The sequence below is a fragment of the Thamnophis elegans genome, chromosome 9 (assembly GCF_009769535.1).
Source record: "Thamnophis elegans isolate rThaEle1 chromosome 9, rThaEle1.pri, whole genome shotgun sequence".
Taxonomy (NCBI): domain Eukaryota; kingdom Metazoa; phylum Chordata; class Lepidosauria; order Squamata; family Colubridae; genus Thamnophis; species Thamnophis elegans.
This window is the reverse complement of record NC_045549.1, coordinates 39,084,450-39,109,118: the sequence shown is the minus strand read 5'-3', so window position 1 is coordinate 39,109,118 and position 24,669 is coordinate 39,084,450. Positions and strand designations below refer to the sequence as shown.

The following is a 24,669-nucleotide window of genomic DNA, read 5'->3' as shown; positions in this document are numbered from 1 at the left end:
ACCAGGTCATGGACCAGAGATTTGGGACCCCTGTTCTAAAATGTGTTCTGTCCTGTGAGAAACTTCCACTCAAAGATACACTATGCAATAAATGACATAGATTTTCAAAACAGACTTCTGTAGTCTGAAATTTTCAATCCAGTTCTGATATTAACATAGATGCTTAAACTAAAATCACAAAAGTTTTCTTCCTGCTTGTTTCATTTGGTATTGTATAGCAAAATCAATCACATGTGGCTGTGGCGTGGGATTTTATTTCTTACTGAAATGTATTCAAGTGATGATTTCTCTCATACCATTAATCACCAAATAAATCTGATGGGGAAGAGCTAGCTTAATCTAGATAGATATAATCCAATTTACTTCTGCCAAAATCTTTGATAGTTTGTCAAATCAAAGAAACTAATACATTATTTGGTGATCACTGCAATCAATAGACAGAAAAACACTTATTTCTCCAGTGTGCTGCTTGGAGATTCCAAGCGTGGGTTAACACAGTCTATCTGCCCTAGGACTGAGTGAGTTTTTTCTCTCTTGGCCACGCCTCCCTTTGCCTCCATAGTTTCAGTTTTAAAACTCAGTCCGCCCTTTTGGACTGTTTTGGGGAGCGTTCCAATCCTAGAGCAGATATCTGTACTCCCCAAGCTCTATTTTTCTTCAAAAAAGTTTTCCTTTACCTGATTTACAAGATCTTCGTGTCTATTCTTATTTGTGTCCATTGAGGGGGTGCCGGATTGTTTTTGCTACCCGCTGGTCGCATGCGGGACGGGAAACAGTGAGTAGCTTGTCCGGTGGTGGCTGGCGAGCAAGGGGATGGATGGGAGGCTTCCCAACCCATGTGATTCCCCCACTGCTGCGTTTTGAAGCTGTGTGGGTGGCTGAGTGCCCCGGCGGCTGCGGCGGTGCTTCATAGATGGGCAGGGATGGCGGCGGGCCATTTTGGTAGTTCACACGTCTTTGCCTGGAGCTGTGCGTGCAGCGACCGCCATTTTCTCCTGAGCCTTGTGCAGAGCAGGTTGTTTGGAGCATGCCGTTGGATCATGTATTGATCGCCTCAGCCCCTCAGCTGCGGATCGCCGCCTGGAAGCTCAGGCCTTGTCCGGGGCGCCGGCCAGGCCTGTCTTCCTCTCCCTGTGCCTGGATCTCCCGGGAGGCAGCTGGTAGAGAGGTTCCCGGCCCTCGGGCGGCCCTCCCTCCACTCGGAGTCCGCAAGCGCATTTTCGCTGGCTGGCGACGCGTTAGTCCCTATCTGCTGCGACATTTATCTGCTGCAAGCATGGTAGATGATGGAGGAGAGGCGCAGGAGGTGCAGGTAGAGCCCTCCACCAAGTGCAGCAGGATTGAGGTTCCCCCTGAGAGCAGTAAGGGGGGGAAGGACACCAGTAAGAAAGCCTCCCCAGGGGCCTCTGGGACAACTTGTCAGGGACAACCAGGGAGGGCCCCCGGAACAAGTGTAAGAACTCTGGTTCCTTTCGAAAGCAGTCCTTTAGGAACCAGGAGGCTAACCAGCCCATCTACCTCTTCCATTTACCACCGACCCTATTCCCAGGGTGGGGACAGGGGCTCCTTCAGATCACGTGGCAGTCCTTTCGGAAGCCATATAGGGGCGGGATCTCCTCCCGTCAGTTCTGCAGGGGCAAATGACCATCACAACACCCCATAGGGGGTTGGCTCCAGGTGTACGCCGATGTGTGGGAGGAGATCACGACAGATTCCTGGGTCCTCAACATGATCAGGAAGGGCCTAGTGTTAGAGTTTCTGTCCTTTCACCAGAGGTCATTCATTCGGTGCCCGACTCCAAAAAGCCGCCTGAAGAGGGATCTCATGCAGGCAGAGATCCTCCACCTTCTGCAGATCAGGGCTGTAGAATCCATACCCCAAGGGCAGGAGAGGCAGGGATTCTACTCCATCCTCTTACTAATACCCCAAAGCTCAGGCGGGTGGAGGGCCATATTAGATCTAAAACGCTTAAATCAACATCTGGCCTACAAAAAGTTCAAAATGCAGTCCCTCCAGTCAATCCTGGAGTGTGCAAGGCGGGGAGATCTACTCACATCAATAGACCTGAAGGAGGCTTACCTGCACGTTCTGATCCACGCAGCTCACAGACGGTTCCTGAGGTTTTTCTATGACGGGAGGCACTACCAGTACAGGGCCCTTCCCTTCAGTCTTTCGTCTGCGCCCAGAACATTAACAAAGATCCTGGCTGTGGTGGCAGGCCAGCTCAAGAAGCATCCAATCCGTCTGGAATGCTATCTGGATGACATTATCATACATTCCAGCAGCTGAAGTCAAGTCAGGCGGGACGTTCAGCTGACCATACTCACGTTGCAACAGCATAGCTTCTCTGTGAACCTTGAGAAGAGCCATCTGGACCCGACCACGTGCATCTAACACCTAGGCACGGTCATAGATTGGTTGCTTGTCAGCTCTCTTGCTTGTTGCTCTCCCCGGAAAGGTTGCAGAATCTCAGACACAGTGCAGCAGTGTTGGAGGTCCAGGTCTGTCCTGATAGTCTCGCTTTCGCAACTCCTGTGTCATGATCTCATGCCTGAAGGTGGGCACGCCTCCATGCCAGGGAACTTCAGTGGTTCCTCTTGCCGATGCAGAGGGCCAAGACCAGCAATTCCTCTCTTGGTGGAGGACGACGGTGGTCAAGAAAGGATGTCTTTTCAAAGAGCCCGACAAGATCATGGTGACCACAGACACCAGTTTGGTCAGCTGGGGGACTGTCAGAGCCAACTTGCTCAAGGTCTGTGGAACCAGAGGGAGGCTACCCAAAGCATAAACTGGCTGGAGCTGTAGGCCACCCGTCTCGCATTATGATGATTCTCGCACTTGGTCATGGGTCAGCATGTTCTATTGCTGACGGACAACGTGGCCACCAAGGCCCACGTAAACAGGAAGGTCGGGACTCATTCCAGAAGGCTCATGACAGAGGCGGAGTGACTGGGTAGGTGGGCAGAATGCCACCTGGCATCCATAAAAGCGAGCCACATGTCTGGGACCAGCAATCAGGAGGCGGATTGGCTGAGCAGGTAGCAGATCGACCACACCGAATGGCAGCTGCATCTGGACCTGTTCCAGCAGATCGTGAGGAGAGTCGGCAAACCGCAAATAGACCTCTTTGCCACACACTCCAGTACTCTTCTGCCACAGTTCTTCGCCTGATACCATTCACCATTGGCAGAGGGGATGGATGCACTGAGGTACAAGTGGCCCCCAGGACTTTTGTACGCATTCCCCCTCTGCCACTCATTCCGCAGTTTGTGATCAAGATACTGGCGGAGGAAGCAGAGGTCCTCCTGGTCGTGCCCCACTGGCCCAGGAGGTCCTGGTATGCGGACCTGGTAGACCCTGGAGAATTCCTCAAGACCAGATCTCCCTCTGCCAGGGAGCCATCAGCCACCCGGATCCCTAGTGGTTGCAGTTAGCCGTCTGGCACTTGAGGGGGAGCTCCTGAGGAAGCAGAGGCTCTCAGACAAGGTCATTCGTACTATCTACCCATCCAGAAGACTGTCCACCACCAGAATATACGATGCACTTGGGCTGCCTTTTCAGCCTGATGCCGGAGGACAGGTGTGAACGACATCTTGGCATCTGTCCCAGAGTTGCTGGATTTTCTGCAGGAGGGTTGGACAAAGGGTTGGCTGCAAACACCCTCCGCCATCAGGTTGCGGCCTTGTCCATGGTCCTTGGCAAGAGGTCCTCCCGCTCCTTGAGTCAACATCCGCAGGTCAAGAGCTTCCTGAAGGGGGCCTCTAATGTCAGCCCCCGTCCGATCCACCGTTACCTGTTTTGGGACTTAACTCTGGTAATTTGTGCCTTGACAGGGGCACCGTTTGAACCTCTCCGTCAAGCAAGTCTTCACCATCTGACTCTGAAGACGGCATTCCTCGTGGCCATCACGTCAGTTCGGAGGGTGTCAGAATTGGCGGCCTTGTCTGTTAGGGCAGATCTTTGCATTGTTTATCCTGACAGGGTTATTCTGAGGTTGCATCCCACGTTTGTTCCTAAGGTCAACACCATCTTTCATAGAACTCAGAAGGTGATCCTCCAAAATTTCTGTCCGAAGCCTAAACACCCCAGAGAACATGATTGGCACAAGTTGGATGTGCGACGTGCTGTTTGTATATACGTTAAGAGAACCAAAGAATTTTGTTGTTCCGAATCATTTTTTGTGTCTTTCCACCCTGGGTCGCTGGGGCACAAGGCGTCCTCTCATACGGTTGGTCGTTGGTTGTGGGCCTGCATCAAGCTTGCTTACGAACATCAAGGCAAGACAGCGCCAAGCCGTGTGTCCGCGCACTCGACAAGGAGCACCGCAACTTCAGCAGCTTGGGCAAAGCCTTCCATTCTCGATATTTGTAGAGCAGCCACGTGGGCGTCTCTCACTGCATTTATCAGGAACTATAAAATTGACACCTTTGCCTCAGCCGAAGCCTCTTTTGGAAGAAGAATTCTACAGAAGGTAGCAGAGGCTCCGGAGACTCTGGTGTCTGCCCCACCCGGGACATTATAGCTTGGGTATGTCCCACGCTTGGACTCTCCAAGCAGTACACTGGAGAAAGACCGTTGGCTTACCTGAACAGTCGTTCTCTGGGCGTTGCGAGGAGAGTCCAATCCCACCCGGATCCTGGCAATTTGAGACTACTGGCTGGACATGACTGTGAAACGGGCTTCCTACACGGTTGCTTATTTGTTTTAAAACTGAAACTATGGAGGCAAAGGGAGGCGTGGCCAAGAGAGAAAAAACTCAGTCCTAAGGCAGATAGACTGTGTTAACCCATGCTTGGACTCTCCTCACAGCGCTGAGAGAACGACCGTTCAGATAAACCAATGGTCTTTCTTTGACATTAATATTTTGTAATGCCAAAATATTTCCTGGAAGATTGAGAACTTATGTTGGGATTTATTATTTTGTGTTCTTATTTTGTTTATGTTAAATCCCAACCAGGAAATGCAGTTCTGACTGTCAAAATGTTTGAAACTGAGTTTTTGGCATAGCTCATCTTACTTCAATACTAGCGTACTTTGCAGGATAAGATTCTTGTTGCATTCTTGTGCTGCTCCTGTAGTGGTTTTATGCAGTTTATTTTAGAATTTGTTTTAACACTGCTTCTAGTTAATGATTTGTTAGAACTAAAATTATAAATCCTTTTTATTCAGAGGTTTATGGAAGTCATTAAAATTACTCTAGGAGGAATCACAAGTTACAAAAGCTTTGACCTGGGGATACGCATTTAATGTCTATATAAAATGTTTCTCTTCATCCATTAAAAAAATAATTGTAGTCACTTTCAAGGTACATTTTCCCCATATACTGTTGATCAAACTACCAGACTTTCGATCATGTGTACTAGTACTCTGTGTATTAATATTCTTGGGAAATGAAAATATATTTGATTTATTTTATGTGTGTTAGTTTTATAGTACCTAATGTATAGTTAAAACTAAGCCTTACTGTCTGTGAATACACTGTTAATTCAGTCGGCAAAGAGCAATCCTATTGATTTGGTTTGGGCAATTCCAATGCTTTCTGAACTCTTACTGGAGGTTATTGACAGGTGGGAAATGGGAGGGAGAAATTGCGACTTTTCCAGTAGGAAATACATTTAGATCTCTTCTTTGTTTTAATGGATTTATTTCTAAATGGCTAAGGTAAAAATATTTTCTGAAGTATTATTTTGTATAGGGAAGCTGATAGTCAAACATTTGCAGTTTTTTTTTTAAATTTAGTGATGTTATTACAATCTAAGGGAAAAGTGTATAACTTTTGGGGCTCAATTGCCATACTTGGTCTCTGAATGTCATTCTAAGAGCCTCATTAAAAAATACAGAATGGGTTTAATATAATTTTATATTTACTATTCCTTGCAATATAAAAATACACTTATTTCCCATGTGTTAATCCCTTCCATTTCCCATTTCATTACAAAGTATTTTAGCAATTTTCTGACAACATCTAAGGATTGTGGGACCATTCATGGCCCTAGTTTCTCAGTTTGCATATTCTTAGATTAAATAATGTATGTGATCAGAAATTTGAATGCTTAATTTGAACTTTTTTGGAGAAGAAGGAGCAGGTATGATATAGAAATGAAGGTCTATAGCAGTGGTTCCCAAACTTTTTCAGTCCACTGCCCCCTTGGTGCTACAAACTGATCCTCATTACCCCCCCCCCCCCGTGGTGGAATTCAATTTTTTAACTACCGGTTCTGTGGGCGTGGCTTGGTGGGTACGGCTGGGGGGTAATGTGACTGGGCGGTTTGCATGACGGAAGATAGTAACAGTAAAATTCAAAACTGTAACAATTAATTGCACATTTATTTAAAATCCAATTTAAAAACCTTTTTAGTTAATGTTAATTCAACAAAATTGTTGAACATGATCCAGTAATATCAGGTTTTCAAAGTCTGATAGTCATTTATCAAGAACCTTAGTAACTAATAACTTAGTAAACTCAGTAAAATTTAGTAACTACTTCTTAGTAGATGATAATTCCTGTGTAGATATTGAAAGAAGTAATCTCAGTAAGGTATTATCACAAACCACAAACTGCAACAGATATCATTAAGATACCAGAAACTTACACAAAAAGATGTTCTTGTAAGAAACCCAAAATGGAAAATAAACACTTTTGTTTTTATCTAAAGTTCTTCATCGACCTTAATTATTTTTTCTCTCTCTCACAAACATACAGATATACTAGTGGTGGGTTTCAAAATTTCTTAGAACCTATTCTGTACGTGTGGTCTATTTTATGGGCATGGCTTGGCGGTCATGTGACCGGGTGGGAGTGGCCAACTTGTAAAATCTGGTGAAACTCATTTAACAATGCTCTTGCTTAGCAACCAAAATTTTGGGCTCAGTTCTGATCATAAGTTCTCTTTTCTTTTTCTTTCTGTCTGTCTGTCTGTCTGTCTGTCTGTCTTTCTTTCTTTCTTTCTTTCTTTCTTTCTCTCTCTCTCTCTCTCTCTCTCTCTCTCCTCTCTGTCTCTTCCTTTTATTCTCTCTTTCTCTTTCTGTCTCTCTCTCACACTCCCATTCTCTCTCTCACACACACACATAATTTCCAGTTGATGAAAATTTCTGTTTTGCCAGCTGGGAAGCTGGCAAAGAAGGCTTGTTTTCCCTTGCCACCTGCAGCTCTTGGAGGAAGGATGAAGGGAAGCGATCCCCGGGCCTCATCTTTGCCTCTTTCCTTGAGAGCTGGCTTCACGGACAGTTAGCCTCTCCGGTCATTGCACCCTTCACTCGCCTTTCACCCAGAGGATCTGCCAGTGGGGTGCCTGTCATTTCATCTCCTGAGAGAAGCTCGGGAGAGACATGCAAATGGCTGCAACTCGAGGCTCCTGAGGAGGATGCTGGACACCAGCTCTTCTGCTGCTCCCGGTAATGCAGGCTTCTTGGAGAGCATTTAGTTGCAGGTGCACTGATTCCAGCGGCTGCATTTTCCCTTGAAATTTGCTGTCCCAGAAACCTGAAGGGGACAATCTCCCAGCAGCATCTCAGGTGCTCCCACCCTTAGCCACGAGGGAGTGAGGACAGCTGCGTGCAGTTTGGCACCTCCTGGCTCCCCTCAGATCATCAAGGGGCCTCGCGCGCCTGCTCCCTCACATGGCCTGCGTGCTTCCAGCAGAAATGGGAAGCACGGGGATCTTAATGTAGTAGGGTGGGGAGGCTGGAGTGGGAGGTTAAATAAACAAATTTGGCTTCACTTCCTTGCGCAGCAAGAGAGAAAGTTGCCTGAGACACCGCTGGGAGAATGTCCCCTTCGGGTTGTCCCCTTACTGTCCCCCTGCCGCCCCCCCCTTGCCTCTTAGCACCCCCCCAAGTCATCCCAGCAGCCCCCCCAGGGGGTGGTACCGCCCACTTTGGGAACCACTGGTCTATAGCATGCTACTGATATCAATTTCCTTCCTTTTACCAATTTATTAGATTATTATATGAGGGGAAACCAAGATAACGTTGCAATGAATCCATCAAAATTGCCAAGGAGAAAGACTTATATAAAGAAATAAATTCATAACTTTCAAAAATAGTATGAGACATTTATTTATTTATTTTAAATATGTGTATAACCTCAGAGAGAAGAGTGTCCCATGGGCAGGAACTGCCATGGAAAAGTATATATCCTAGTTTTCATTAGATGCCAGTATTTAAGGAAAGGAACTAGGAGTGTGCCCACCTTGACTAACCCGATAGGACAGATGCATGTCCTTAAGGAAAGGCGGTCCTGCAAATACATGAGACAGATTTTCATGTTGTAGAAACAATACTTGTTCTTTTAGGGGAATTTATATGTTTCAAGACACAATTGAGTCCCCTTGAGCCAAATCAGTTCTGGACTTCAGCAAAAAATTTGTAATTGCATAGAAATGCCATCCTATATTAAGCTATCTATTATATTGCTGTATTATGGATTATAGTAAGTAATAATTAGTATCTCAGATTGAGTGCTTTCCCATGCATTCTTTCTTAGATTCTCCTGCACACTGCTTGGACAGTCCAAGCAATGGGTTATTTCAGTCTGGTTGCCCTGGAACTGAGGAAAGACTTTTCCTTGGCCACGCCTCCAGGCGTGCCTAATCCCCAGAAATTTTCCTCAGTTTGGCCCGTTTGGAAGCTGTTTTTGGGAGCTCCAGCTGAAATAGGTCTTTGCTTGGACTCTCTTTTATTCTTCTGACTTTTCTTCTAAGATTCTATTCCCCTTTGGCAATCCTTGCCTTTTCTCTCATCTCAACTAACTTTTAGGATTGCTACAAGCCTCCAGGAGGCAGGAGGTAAGTGTGTGACTGGGGGAAGGGCCTCCCTCTTTGATCTCCTCAGGCCGATCTCGGAGGCTTGCCGCGCCTTTAAAACGGCGCGGCGCCAGAAAGGCTCCAGGAGCCAGCGTTCCCCTCGTGGTCCCTGTTTTGTTGTGTTCTTGTGAGTTTTTTCGATTTTCAAGCCCCTCGGGCGTAGGAACTGCCGCGGAGGCGTGAGCGATCGCCCGACGGCTAGGGCGATCGCCACATGGCTCCCTAGATTCCCTCACAGTGTGGTGGCCAATTTAGGTGTGAACTCGCGCCGTTTAGGCCTAGCTGCAGGCCGCGCAGCCATGCTACAACAGGGACCACTGGGAGGCAGAAAGCCAGCCAAGGGGGGTGCCCACTGACCTCTGCCTCCTTCCTACTATCTTTTTCGCTGTCGTTTGCGAGCGGAGCTGGGGCCCTGGTCTAGGCAAAGGCCACCGCCCCGGCCTTGGGGAGGCCTACTTCAATCCAGGCCTGCTTTGAGGGCCTAGGCCTCCCCTTATCCCTGTATGGCCTGCCAGTCCCTGGTACAGGCCCAAAACACCTCCAGATCAGGCAACTAAATGGATTCCTTTCTTGCTTGTGTCAATCTTCAATGCCTGTGTCCTGATTAATGACAATTTTCCTTTTTGTCCTTTATTGCAGAGCAGACTACATCTACTGCAGCTCTTCCTCCTTCGGCCTGCGCTCGCTTGCTTGTGCAGTCTGGATATGGAAAAATCGGGACCTCTGTCCAGTAGACCGGGACCCTCCCAGGGCCTAGATCAGGTTCCTCCTTCCTCCTTGGGCATGGGGGCTAGTGGAGACAGGGCTCCCACCCAGACCCCTCCTCTTAGGGCCCCTTCTGCTGCTGAGGCCAGGGATGCTGCAAGGCGCCAATGAGCGCTTGACAAGCAATTTGAGAAGGCCCATCGCCTGGCAGCTAAGGAGGCTCCCTCCAGGGATTCCTTTGCCCTGCCACTCCCGAGAAGGGACTTGACAGCTATTATGGCCAAGGAAGTTGATTCTCAAAACCTGTCCCCGGACTGGTCTTTTTCTGAGCCCCCTTCTCCAGCCAATTCTTGGTTCCTCGAGCAGGACCCATTTCCGGAAGCTATTCCCGGGGGAGGGTCACTGGAGGACATCCCGTCCCAGGAGGACTCTTGTGACAGACTTTTTCAGCCTTCCTGTCCTCCGTCCCGCTGATGCTGATCCTGACTCGGACCAAGATCCTGAGCTCTCTCCCAGAATGCAAGAGATAGTGGAGCGCGCCATAGCAAAGGGCATAGCTGACGCCATGAGGGCGCGTGACAATCAAGTAGCTCCTTCTATTCCCCCGGCTCAGGGTGGGCCTCCCCCGGCCAAGTGGGTGCGTCACCCATCCTTGGAGTCCTCCATTGTTAGCGAGGCCTCGGCCTTGGAGGCAACGGATCTTATACAGCAGGGCCTGTCTGAGGAGGAGGATCTCTCCCTGGACGCTCCTTCCTTTTCCTGCCTTTTCAAGCCCAGCTTGTTTAAGTCGATACTCCGCAAGGTAAAGGCCACCACCATGGTAGGCATTAAGCCCAAGCCCACTCAACCTCAGACTGATTTGGCCCCAATCAACCCGAATGCAGTCATGTTTGACGCACCCACTTCCCAACAAGAGTTGGTTCCGGTTCCGGTCTTGTTCCTGGACCTCATTCAACGTCAGTGGGTCCAGCCGGCCACATTGTCCTCTCCTAGCGGAGTGAACAAGAAGCTGTACACCATGGAGCCTGTCCTGGAGGATCTCCTGGCCCTCCCGGTTGTAGATCCACCCATTACGGCCCTCACCTCTAATGCCTCCTTGCCTGCAGACCTGTCTGAAGGCCTCAAGGCGGAGGACAGGAAGGTTGAAAAAGTCTGTCACAAGACTCACCTGGCGGCGGCCTGGGCCATTAGGGTCTTGTCCTCTGCCTCCTTCTTTAGTAGGGCCGCTGTAATTTGGTCACGTGATATCCTAAATAAGATTCCTGCAGGAGATGCCCGGCTCCATCAGGACGTGACCAAACTCATCGCGGCGTCGCAATACGCAGCTGACGTGGCCCTCAATGCCACCAAATTCGCCTCTAGGGCTCTAGCCGCGAATGTCACCTCCCACCGTCTGCTCTGGCTCCGACATTGGCAAGCGGACCAGAAGCACAAATGGAAATTGGCTTCTGCCCCCTTTAAGGGGTCTAAATTATTCGGTGAGATTTTGGATCCCTTTCTTATCGAATCCAAAAACAAAAGGAAGGTCCTTCCCTCAACCTCTAAGAAACAGGACTGCAAATCTACGCCCTATGTGAGGAGGCAGTCCTTTCAGCCCTCAGAGCCATCCACGTTTGCTTCCTTCTACCCTTCTAACAGATCAGCGGGGCAGCAGGGAGAGATGTCCCAGAACAGGTCTTCCTTTCGTGATAAAGAAAGACAGCAGTTTGGTTTCCGCAAGTTCAATCGCGGAGGTTCCTCCAACAGGCCCTTCCGGAAGTCCAAGTGACTTCCCGAGCTCGTCACCCATTAGGGGCCGACTGCAGCTGTTCACCTACCACTGGGCTCAGACGGCTCACGATGCCTGGGTTCTGCAGGTAGTCCGGGAAGGTCTGTCCCTGGAATTCCTGTCTCCCCTTCCCAGGAATTTCATCAGGTGCCCTACTCCCTCATGTCCCATCAAGGTGGCGCAGAGCCAAGGTGGCGCAGTGGTTAAATGCAGCACTGCAGGCTACTGCTAGATCAGCAGGTCAGCGGTTCAAATCTCACCGGCTCAGGGTTGACTCAGCCTTCCATCCTTCCGAGGTGGGTAAAATGAGGACCCAGATTGTTGGGGGCAATATGCTGACTCTCTGTAAACCGCTTAGAGAGGCCTGAAAGGCCTATGAAGCGGTATATAAGTCTACTGCTATCAAGAGGGAGCAGATGAACCAGGAGGTTCTCCACCTCCTGGAGATCAATGCCATCGAACAGGTACCCCAGGACCAGGAAGGGAGCGGGTTCTACTCCATTCTCTTCCTGGTCCCGAAGAATTCGGGGTGGGGTGGGGTGGAGGGCCATCTTGGACCTCAAGAACCTCAATAGGCACATCAGCTACCGGAGGTTCAAGATGCAGTCCCTCCAGTCCATCCTGGCGGAGATCCGCCAGGGAGACCTCCTCACCTCCATAGATCTGCGGGAGGCGTACTTACACACCCCCAACACCGGAGGTTCCTGCACTTTTTTTATGCGGGCCGCCACTTCCAGTACAGGGCCCTTCCATTCGGCCTGTCCTCGGCCCCCAGGACCTTCACCAAGGTTCTGGCGGTAGTGGCGGCCCACCTCTGCCGCAGGCCCATAAGGCTCCAATGCTACCTGGACGACATCATCATCCAGTTGTCGTCCAGGCGGCAGGTCTTGTGGGATTTACAGATTACCATGAGGACCCTCAGGCACCATGGGTTCTCCCTAAATCTAGAAAAAAGTCGCCTTACCCCCACTACCAAGATCAATCACTTGGGGGCGGTGATAGACACCATGTCCTGCAGGGTGTTCCTCTCCCAAGACAGGTTAGAGGCCCTCAGGTCCATGACCCACACGGTACTGCAAGCGAGGCAGGTTCCGATTGTCCTCCTCTCACAACTGTTGGGGAAGATGATCTCCTGCCTGTCGATCGTCCCCTGGGCTCAGCTTCACTCCAGAGCCCTGCAGTGGCTACTCCTACCTCACCAGAGGGCCAACAGGAGCAACTCGCCAAGGCAGATCCCAGTACCTCCGTCCGTCAAGAGGTCCCTCCGGTGGTGGACATCTCCTGCTCTGCTCAAGGGACACCTGTTCCAGGAGCCCGACTGGCTGGTCATTACCACCGACGCCAGTCTCGCCAGTTGGGGAGCGCACATGGATCATCTAGTGATCCAGGGCAGGTGGTCCTCAGCCGAGTTGTGTTGCAGCATCAATCTTCTGGAGCTGCGAGCCGCACGGTTGGCCCTTCGACATTTCCAGCGTCACATATGTCGCCGTCATGTTTTATTGATGACGGACAACGTAGCCACGAAGGCGCACATCAACCGCCAGGGCGGCACCAAGTCCAAAAGACTGATGGCGGAGGCGGAGGCCTTGGGACTCTGGGTGGAGTGGCACCTGGAGTCGATCCGCTCCGACCACATCTCCAGCGTGGACAATACCCAGGCGGACTGGCTGAGCAGGACCACCATCGACTCCGCGGAATGGCGGCTGGATCCTGCTCTGTTTCATCAACTGTCCCGCAGGTTCGGTCTCCCTCAAGTCGACCTCTTTGCGACAAAAGCCAATGCACAGCTACCATGCTTCTTATCCCGATTCCACAGCCCGGGGGTGGAAGGAACAGGCTCTTCGCTGCAGATGGCCTCGCGGTCTTCTCTACGCATTTCCTCCTCTTCCACTCCTTCCCCGTCTTCTAGTCAAGATCAAGAAGACAGGGCGGAAGTGCTACTCGTGGCGCCCCATTGGCCCTGGAGGTCGTGGTTCGCCGACTTGGTCAGCCTGTCGGTGTCACCGCCATGGCGAATCCCCCCTGATCAGGTCTCCCTCAGCCAGGGGGCCATTGTCCATCCGGAACCCCAGTGGCTTCAGCTGGCCATCTGGCACTTGAGGGGGACCTGCTAAGGGCTGAGGGTCTGTCAGAGGACGTCGTCAAAACCATCCAAGCGGCTTGGCCTCCATCGACGACTAGAATCTACGATTCCACCTGGGCTACTCTCGCCCAGTGGTGTGAGGACTCAGGACTCAACCCTGTCACTGCTCCAGTGGCTAGGGTGCTGGACTTTCTGCAAGGGGGCCTTGGGAGAGGTCTCGCTCCGGCCACGCTCCGTCGCCAGGTGGCGGCCTTGTCCACCGTTTGGTCCGGCGACCCTTCACTTCCACTCAGCAAGATTCCTAGGGTGCACTGCTTTCTTAAGGGCGCCTCCAACATCCGCCCCCCCCCACGGTCCACCGCTTCCCGACATGGCAACTTTCTGTGGTTCTACAAACCCTCACGGGTCCACCTTTTGAACCTCTCCAGACGGCTTCTCTCAAGCACCTTTCACTAAAGACTTCATTTCTTATAGCCATCACCTCTGCCCGTCGGATCTCGGAGTTGTCGGCCCTGTCAATTCGACAGGACCTATGCATCGTCCACCCCAACAGGGTCTTTTACGGCTTGATCTGACCTTTCTTACCAAGGTCAACTCTTGGTATCATAGGGCGCAGGAGGTGGTCTTGCCGAACTTTTGCCCTCGTCCTTCCCATCCGAGCGAGCGCAAGTGGCACAAGCTTGACGTGCGACGAGCCCTGAAGATCTACGTCCATCGCACCTCAGAATTTCGGAGATCCAAGGCCCTCTTCATTTCTTTCCAGCCCAGGTCTCTGGGAAGGAAGGTCTCCTCTTCTACGGTTGGCAGATGGCTCAGGGCCTGTATCGCATCTGCGTATGAACTGCAGTCGAGGGCGGTGCCTCTACATATAACAGCTCATTCGACGCACAGTGCTGCGACCTCAGGGTCCTGGGCCACGCAAGCCCCGATCGAGGAAATCTGCAGGGCGGCCGCGTGGTCTACACCATCTCCATTTGTTAGACACTATAAGTTGGACACATTTGCCTCAGCTGTGGCGGCCTTTGGCAGGCGGGTGCTGCAGGCAGTGACGGGGTCGTCGTGTCAACATGGTACCATTCTACAGTCGTCTTCAGCTGCATTTCCACGGCCAAAGTGTCTCAAATTTCTGGGGATTAGGCACGCCTGGAGGCGTGGCCAAGGAAAAGTCTTTCCTCAGTTCCAGGGCAACCAGACTGAAATAACCCATTGCTTGGACTCTCCCGCGGTGTGCAGAGAAGGACCCTTCAGGTAAGACCAATGGTCATTCTATCATAGTGATACTAAGATTCAATCCAAGAATGCTGACATACTTTCTGCACTATTTTTTGGTGTTGCTTTCTGCTCTTGTAATAAAGAGATAAAATAATTGGTAATCTGTAAATGTTATTAAATCAATATAATGGTATTTTCAGGTTATTGGTTCAAAATGACAGTCCCCCACATCATTTAAAGGGTATTTTTATTGTGATTATTGAAAGAAATGAATACTGCTCTGTGTTTCTTATATTTTAGAATTTGATATTTCTCCCCCTATTATTTTATTCAGCAATTGTTTGAGTCATGTTGAAGAGTAAGTTAACTGAAATCTTATTAGAGTTTAGGAATTTGAATTATTTTTCTGTCTTAACCCATATGTGCTTTTCAGTAATTAACTGAAAGTCACATATTTTTCAATCCTAGCTATAAATATTCTTCTTTATTGGCATCAGTGTTTGGCATATTCTTAGGTACATTATTTATTGGTGCACCAAAATGTTACATTAACTTTGCAGAATCTTTCTTGATTCTTCCTTGGGCTAAAATATCTTCTTAACTGGCTATCAGGCCATGATTATTTTGTATTTAAATTAAGAAAAAAAATACAAGCACCTTTTTTTTATTCCGCAGAAGCAATTAATGGTGCTCAGCATACTGCTCAGAGTATCATTTTGTCATTGTAGTACAATTCCCAGATTTTGAAAAAAGCTAAATAATTAACTGAAAAACTTAATGTTGATCATCATGGTGGCACAACTGAATTGAAGTAATTATTTTAGAAACTGATAACTATAAGTAATTCCTTTTTAAGTATATAAACATCTGCAGGTCACATTATGTACCAAATTAATTTTTAAACTCTAAGCAGTCAGTGGGCTAGTGGGTGTCTCCAGGAAAACTATTAAACTTGCATAATGTATCCACTTAAATCATACACACACATACACACACACACCACATGCATGCATGCATGCATGCACACATACATAATATATAATATACAGAGAGAGGGAGAGAGAGCGAGAGCGAGAGCTATCATTTGCTCTGTTGGAAGAGGTAGACCAACTACACCTATCCCATAATCAAGAAGATCTGGAAGAACAACTGGATGTGCAGCCAATAGCTAAAATTGGAATGTCACCAGCACCCTCTCTATTACAAAGCTGCTGATATGAGGTTTAAGATTATGGGTAAACTGGGGAAGAAGGCGGGGCTTAGCAGTGAGAAGATGGAGTTTCAGGCTACTCCTGAAATTCCTCTATACCGAAGGATTTTTGGACGGGTTCTTTGAACTCTAGCTGTCCCGGAGACGACAGTGAAGGTGAGGAGAGACCCAGGACCTCAGAGACACCCGCAAGTCTCTGGGGGGGAGGTATTAACTCCTCGTGCCAATTCCTTTCTGGATTAGCTGCGTGCTAACTGAAACTGCAGGTTGCCCCTAAGAATGGTAGAAGTGATGTCATCTGGTAAGCTGATTTTATTATCCAAGAGAGACTGTTCGCGTTAAAAACTTAAGCTAACTGAAACCAAAGAATAGGAAAATTTAGCGGCGAATTGGCTTTTTTAAATGGATTTATGGCTGGTGGTTACTTTACTTCTTAAATGCTTCAAGAAACTCCTCGACATCCTCCCTCCTCTGACTCTCCCTAAGTGGATCGTAAAATTTATTTTCTACTAATTAGCCCGTCACGATTCAACATTTTTATTACTTTATTACTTGGCTCTGTTTACGATCAGATAAGATTGCACAGCCTGCAAGAGAATAAGAAAAGTGCTTCGAAGTCTGTGGGAAAAAAAAAAGAGCTTGCAATTTTTAACTGCGACACATCATGGCGTCTCAAAATACCTCTAAGATTTCATTTCAGATTCTTTTTTCCGCATGTAGAGGGCTTTTTGACTCTTATCAAAGGCTGGAAAGAAAATTGGATCATCTGATTTTAAAATATGAAGTAAAAACTGAGATCGTTGAATGTTTAAATGTTCCTGAAATACAAATGGAAAATGTGAGAAATGGTGTCTGGTCTATCTCAGAGGAAGAAAGGAGGGGGGGAGCTATAAAGAAGACTCATTTAAAGAGACAGAGTGCAGGAGGAATGGAAAATCCACCTTTGAGAATTAAAGTTAATTTGGAAAATTTTACAAGCCCAGGACAACATTATTATTTCATCACTGACATTCAGAGTCCAAAGGTGCGAAAATATCCTTGTCTGGATTTGCTTATGAAAACATTTGGTAAATTTATCCAACGCGTGGCAATTGGTTTGAGAAGATTTTGCCATTGGAGAGACACTGGCTGACAGATGGAAGAACGTAATTTAAAATTAGCTAAATCTGATTACCTTAATGTGTAATAGATATAGCTGAATAATGACTGATATGGATAGTAATATATATAATTTGGAACTGGCTGATAGATTGAAGAATACAATTGAAAACTAGCTAAACCTAATTGCTTTTTTTTGTAACAGATATAGTTGAATAATAATTGATATTGATAGTAATGTATATAATGTGGAGTTGATATGATAACTAACAATTGGATATGAGAAAACATCTTTAGATTATACATAAAGAGTATTAACTACAATAATTATCACTATTAAAAAAACTAAATAAAATACATACAATCAAATGTTAATCAATACTGGGAAAATGTTATGATATATGATATAATTAAATATTATGGATGTCCAGCTAAAATAGGACATGAGGATTTGATGATAATAGAGGATTCTACAAATAAGTAAATGAATTGTCAGCATGTGTTATGGATTAATTCTTTAGCATAGCTAAGGATGAAGGATGTTTAAATAACCATAGGTAATTAAAACTGGAGGTATAATGATGTTGATATGGTAAATATCCGAGTTAAGATATTTGAATTAATATGAGCTAATGGAAGAGAAGCACCAAAACATGTTGTAACCAGTTGATATACTTCTTTTTTTTTCATAATAGACACCTGTGTTTTGTTTTGTTTTCCTGCCTTGTCTCTTGTCGTTTTTGTCTTTTTTTGTATTATTTTTATTTTTTATTTTATTTTTTATTTTTTATTTGCCCTTTTTTTTTTCTTTTTTTTTTTTCTTTTTTCTTTTCCCACCGGTGTGGGCAGGTATTGTTCAAGATTATTACTTTTATTAATATTTCTAAATAATAATTACAGTTAAATGAAAATGGATATATAATAATGCTTGAGTTAATATGAGTTATGTTGGTTGACTGTGGAGGAGATGTACCAAAACTTATCTGTAATTGATTGATACATTTTCTACAGATGTAAAGAAAGATGCTGTACCTGTTTTAAATTAAAATTAAAAAACATTTATTAAAAAAAAAAGATTATGGGTAAACTAGCTATAATCAATCCTTGAGACCAATTACCAAGGCTCAGCAGAAAAGTACCATCAGATAACATGCTAGTAGATGTCAATAGGGCCCTCACAACAATTCCTATTATCATGATAACTCAGATCAAGGAGCTGTTACACACTTCATCTGCTGTAATCCTGGAGATGCTTGGCTAGAGAATCAAGAATACACCCCACCCACCACCCCCAATGTTAATGTTAGAGATCAAGGCAACTCGGGAGAAAGGTTAGCCAGCTGGTAGAATTACAGAAAGGTGTGAAGATTAGGGATAACACTTAGTACTGAAAAAAATACCAGACCCATCTATAGTCATTGAGATTTTTAAACAAAAGCTTATGATGCTGGCTTCTCAGGCTAAGGAGATATATTAGAGAAACAAAGGCTAAGAAGGTACATGTCCTGTTCTCCATGGCAATATCACAGCAGAGCCACTAATATCAGAAACTGAACTGTATTGGAAGGACATATGGGAGAAAGAGAAGACAGATGACAGCAGTGCAAAGTGGGTGCTGGACCTGAAAACTGACCATAGTAATTTCCCAGAAAAGGAACTAGTCATCAACATAGTAGCAGCAATCCTATAGTGGGTTAAGCATATGAAGAGTTTGACCATTCATCCCAGAGCACTACTGGCTAAAGAAGATAACAGCAGTGCATGAATGCCTAGCACCACAGACTTGCTAGCAGCAGCCTCCCATCCAGACTGGCTAAACTAAGGAAAGATAGTGTTGATTATAAAAGACCTCCAAAAGAGAATGGCACCAATCAACTACCAGCTAATAATAACCTGTCTCCTCAAAACATGAAAAGACTTATCAGACATAGCAAACTACAGGACCATATGGGGCAGTACATGAACACAGCTCAGAAAGGCATTAGAAATAACAGGCTCAAAACACTCATAGATCAGCCACCTAAAAATCAAGGTCTAGATAGACCATTATGAGCACAGCCTGGATTGAATATAGGAAAGCCTATGACTCAATGCAACACACATGTAAATGCCTAGCACTATACAATGCCAACAGGACACTAAGAACCCCAAGAGCTCAATGCTACTATGGAAGACAACATTAAAAATCTACTCAAGACAGATCACACAAATGTTTATCAAGTGCAGCATATACCAAAATGATGCACTGCCTCTGCTGCTGTTCTCCATTGGCTTGAACGTAAACCTCAGCCAGATAATCACAAAGGATGGATAAAGATGTAAGTTTAAGAGTGGAGCTAATATCAGATACCTCCTATACATGGATGACATCAAGTTGTATGCAAAGAATGAACATTAATTTGCTGATCTACTTGACATGGATCTACATTGAGGACATTGGGATGTTATCAAGTCAAGGGTGTCAAACTCAATTTCATTGAGGGCTGCATCAGGGTTCTGTTTGACCTCATAGTGGGCATGGCCAAAGTGGGCGTGGCCAGCATGACATCACTCATGTTGGGGGTGCCTATAGTGGCCCAAGCGCTCTGCAAGTGAAAATGGGCTCCTGAGCTCCATTTTCGGCTGTGACGGCCTCTTGCAACCCTCTGACAGCGAAAACAGAGCTTGGGGGGGGGGCATGCACAGCCCTCATGAGCTCTGTTTTCAGTGGAGAGAAGCACCCCAAGCGGTCCTTCACTATTTCAAGGGTGGCTCCACGGGCCAGATCTAAGCATCCCATGGGCCAGATCCGACCCCTGGGCCTGGAGTTTGATACCCCTGCACTAGATAATTGTAGCCAGATGGTAGTCAAGAGAGGGAAAGTAGTTTAGATTGATGGGGTGGTACTACCAATGGATCACATAGCATACATACAGATAAACTATAAGTACTGTGGTATCCAACACAGAAACTACAATGAGGAGGCAAGGAAGATAGCAATATCCAAGTATCACCAAAGGATTATAGAGGTCCTGAAGAGCAAGCTCAGTGAGAAGAATAAATCCACTTCAACATATATGCTCGCCAAAAAGGGTGTGGAAGCTGTGAATGTGATTTCACAATGTTTGGAGGTTTCTATCCCAAGTCCAGCACCCAGACACTACAACGGATAGAAAAGGGCAGTTGGGGTATGTTGAATGTCAAAGCTACAGTCCTGGATGAAATCCAGAAATTATTCAATAAGCTGCGTCCAAAAATGAGAAAGTTGAGTCAGCAGCAGATTTGGGAGAAAGATCAAGCAGATGAAGCCCCACAGCAAGACAAAACCCTTCATGGGATGTGCCATTGACAGCGGAGATGGGAGACTTGAGAAATCCTACCTGTGGCTGACGGGCTGAACAAAAAGACACCACCAAGGCACTGATCAGACCAGCACATGAACAAGCATTAAGCACCAAATATACAGAAGAAGGATTCTATCACACTAGACAAGACCCAAGGTGCAGACTGTGCAGAAGCCTCGAGACAGTCTAACATGTAGTGGCAGGTGTAAGATGCAGAAAAAGCATATACTTAACAGCACAATCAAGTAGCTGGTATTGTGTATAGGAACATTTGTAGAGAATATGGGCTAGATCTTCTAAGTCTAGGTTGGTGATCTCATAGACGGTTGTGGAAAATAAGGCTAAGATCCTATGGGATTTTGAGATTCAGATAGGCAGGTACTGGCTAATCAACCAGACATAGTAGTAGACAAATACCAGAAGACAGCAGTAGTGATAGATATAGCAATGCCAGGTGATAGGAACACTAGGAATGAGGAACTGGAGAGAATGTGGAAAATAAAGGTCAAAGTGGTCCCAGTAGTGGTAGGAGCACTCGGGCTGTGATTCCTAAGCTAAGTAGCTCCAACAAATCCCAGGAATGACACTGGAGTTCTCTTTCTGGAAGAGTGCAGTACTACAAATAGCTAAGATCCTACACAGAATCCTCAACTCCTAGACTTCAGAGGCCCCAACATTGAGAAAGACACAGACTGCCATAAGTATGAGAAGGAAATTATATTTTATATGAATACCATTTTTAATAAGCATTGTGAGATTTGTCACAGGCTGTACAGTCATATACCATCCAACTGCTTCAAAACTCAACAAATTCGGTACTCGATGTGTTTTGAGACACAAATCATGCCTCGGTACTCATCTTTCTCCTGGTACTCAACATGCAAGGTAGAACTTGTGGATTTCAGGTGCTTTATGACTCATTACTCCTTCTGGCTGAAATAAAGGGTCATGTAAGTCATGTGGTTTGCTCGGTACCCATTGTTTTTAGTACTTGTGCCTCCTGGAACGAATCCCAGATGAGTACTGAAGAACCACTAAATTTGTTTTCAAGAGTTTTTTAATTGAATAAGGTAGATTATGATACTAATTAATTTATTTTGTTGCATGTAAATAAGGAGAGTTAGTTCTTCATTCCGTTCCTTCTTTGCCATTCAAGAGACCTGTGGCATATGATTAGCCTGTGGAAGGTTACAACTTCTTTTCCATAGTTTCAATGTGTTGTGGATTACTTTGCAGAACTCCTGCATGGAGAAAATGTCTAGTTCACCCCCATGCCACATACCCAAATTTACTGCATTTCTCATATTGAGGGATTTTTTTTCCTCCCTCCCTCCATATCTCTTACTGAACTATGGGGAAAGGCAGCCAGTGATCATTCTCTGACTATATGCATAGAAATATTTGGTCCATTGCATGCCACTTAGATTCCTACTGTTCTTGAACTTGAAGTGCTGCTATTGTTTCTGTTCCTATGTCATAATAATGGATCATTCATTAAAATGGGAACTATTTTGTCCCTAGTGTATGTTTGTCAGGGTGGATAAAAATGGATGATTTAAAAAAAAATGATTTATCAAATTGATTTTAATAAAATGTTTTTGGAGTAAAAATCTATCTAAAGATAGTTTTCTATTTAAGATACATTAATAATTTAGTTTATTCAGCATGAAATGGAGTTTAGTTATGTTGCATGAGGCTGTATATTCTGCAATATTGGTGAGTCAACAGCAGGTCAGAGTATGAGCGGCTGCGAGACAGAGATGACCGTTGCTCTTTAAAAATTATGATATAAATCAAGTTCATTTAAATCAAGCCTTTTTACTAGTGATATAAATCGACTTGATTTAAATCAAATCCACCCTGGTTTAAGTAGAGAGACAAGTAGACCTTGACTGAATATTTGAAATTACAACAAACCTTCTCCCTGCATTTACATGATCGTAACCAGACCATTTTTATGACCATTTAAACTATCCTGTCATGTGATTGATGTGCGACATTTTTTGCTAGTTTCCAGGATGTCAGCGTTCCAAATAGCATCCAAAATTGAATTAGAGTCCAAGGCAAAGTATTGCTCAAAGTTCCAATTTTATTAAGAAAGCCATGTTGGCACATCTAGGAAAACCCGAATCTGAATCTTCTCAGTTTTCCCCACCCAAGTTAAAGTTCATGATCTTGCCCCCACACCCACAAGTCCATCACATGGTCCAATCTTCCACTGCCATGCTAGCATTCCATCCATCCAGTTCTGGTCAGGTGCAGAAGTGCCAAGACAAAGGATGACCTTTGCAATCTAGAAAGGAATTTTATTTTTGCTACATAACATTCATTCCGTATTATCCCCCCTCCCATTTCCCACTACAGAAACAGCATAATAGAATAATAGAAGTGTGATAGGCCAAAGATCCAAAAGGAACATGGCTGCAGGCCTGACACAGGATTTTCTTTAGGTTTTCAGCAAAAAAGGCCCTTTGGGTAAAATGGATTTTCTTAACAAGTTGGTGTTAAAAACTGCCACAAAAAAATGGTTCCAGTCACATGATGCCTCGACTTGGTATTGGAACAATTTACAACTAATTCTGGACTCAGTTTAGGTTAATAAGTCAAGGGTTACCTATATGGGGTTTTCTTTTTATTATCAATCTTGTGTTCTTCAAGTCTCAGACTTGAGCTAGATGCCATATATAGGCAAGATTATGAAGGCTCTGTTGTAATTCCTATAAATTGGCTACTATTAAAGGCATAAAATACATATACAACAGCCTAAAAGCTTGAGATTTTTGTGATTTATCCTGAAATTTCTGTGGTTGCATGTAAATAGAGTTTGGATATTTATTGCTTACTGTATTTTTCAGAGTGTAAGATGTTCCAAAGTATAAGGTGCACCTAGTTTTTGTGGAAGAAAACAAGGGGGAAAAAATATTCCACTGCCTCCCAGCAGTTTGCCTCCTTGCAGCAAGCAGCAAACAGCAAACAGTACAGAAGATATTTCACACTCTCTTAGGGGAGAAAAAGGTGCGTCTTATATTCTGAAAAATATGGTATATTTGTGCTGCTTAATTTTGTTTGTTTTCATTTCTGACTAGTTGTTCTTTGATCAAAGCCTGATGACTATTGCTGTGGGTTAACTTTTATTACATTGCTTCACAGGCTGCCTGCTGTTACTCAGGAAGATCATGAAACGAGGTCGACTTCCCAGCAGCAGTGAAGATTCTGATGACAATGGCAGTAAGTGCTTCCTTTTGTTGTACTGTGATCACACCAGGAGTATGAGCTTATTTACACATTTCTAAAGTGATACTTTAAATAACAAAGGTGTTTTGCATTGTATCAGCTGAGTAGTGTTTGCTAAAAGGTTGCTAAAATCAAGGAACTTTAAAAAGGTATGCCCGAGTAAGGCATTGTAAGAGTTTATTACACACTACAATAATAAATGTTTGAAACAAAAACACTGTTATGGTTCCAAATGTTTAGGAAAATCTTATCTGTTAGAATCGTTTCTCAATTCTCATTTTATAATTGTATATTTATAATTTTTCTTCAGCACTTTTTTCTTTTCTTTTTTATCAATAGTTCACTAATATTTGAGAGATATAGATTTTCTTGAGTCTTGATTTTCATTCTACAAGTGATCATTTGAAGCTTTATTATCAATTATCATTAATACTTGTGAAGTATCAATTTACAAGTGATTCCCTGGGAGAATTCAGTGCAAGAAGTGCAATTTGTCTTGCCCAAATGAACTTATTGACAGAGAAAATATTTTGTTAAATATGTTTTTAGAAGTATTTCTGGGCACAAATCAAGATGATTTTTTACTCCAGAATTGACCTATATGTGCAGTAACTAATATAAATCCCACACCAGGGAGCAAAAATACAATCTCAGAAGCACCAGTGTTACAAGCTTTTCTGCCTTGGAATATTGGACAAGTTTATAGTCTTTACAGCTGGTGATGAATTTCCAAGTGGATGTTATTTTACAGAGAAGTCATGCCTAGGAATTTCCTTCAAGATACATAGTATTCTGGAACTTTCTATTCCAGAACACTATTCTGAACTTAGTTCAGAAAAAAATAATGTGCCATTGCATTCAAGACCAGATGAAGATTCTGGTATGTGTAGTACAGGATTCAGGAGGTGATAAATGAGGCTCACATTGAGTGGTGCCTTCCAGTCCAGCAGTGGTTGCAACAGATGGACAAGATATATTTGTGCAAAAGCTCTCCTGTCCACAGCTGCCATCTATCCATGAGAAGAAGCATGAGTACAAGAAAACCTCCAGGCTACTCAGTGCGGACTGTAATCTGATTTACGATGTGAAACATTACTAGATCTGGAGGAAGGGAGGGAGCAAAACTCCAGAACCATTCAGTCTTATCAGGGTTGAGCTGAAGTCCAGCCATTAGAAAAGCCAGGGGAGAGATGTAAAATTGAGCCACATTAACTATTGATAATACTTAATTA

The 24,669-nt window shown here is 45.2% G+C and overlaps 1 protein-coding gene across 3 annotated transcripts in view; it reads left to right on the top strand.

The window, feature by feature from the left end:
* The window catches only part of JADE1 (jade family PHD finger 1), a 130,258-nt gene that overhangs the window by 6,354 nt on the left and 99,235 nt on the right, over window positions 1–24,669 (top strand). For 2 of the 3 annotated variants that reach the window (XM_032223573.1, XM_032223575.1), the window contains exon 2: window positions 23,354–23,431. In XM_032223573.1, the coding sequence (XP_032079464.1) occupies window positions 23,380–23,431 (52 nt within the window). In that variant the 5' untranslated portion in view covers window positions 23,354–23,379. Of the gene's footprint in view, window positions 1–14,571; window positions 14,609–23,353; window positions 23,432–24,669 lie in introns of those variants that run through there. The other variant, XM_032223574.1, reaches the window with a different exon arrangement.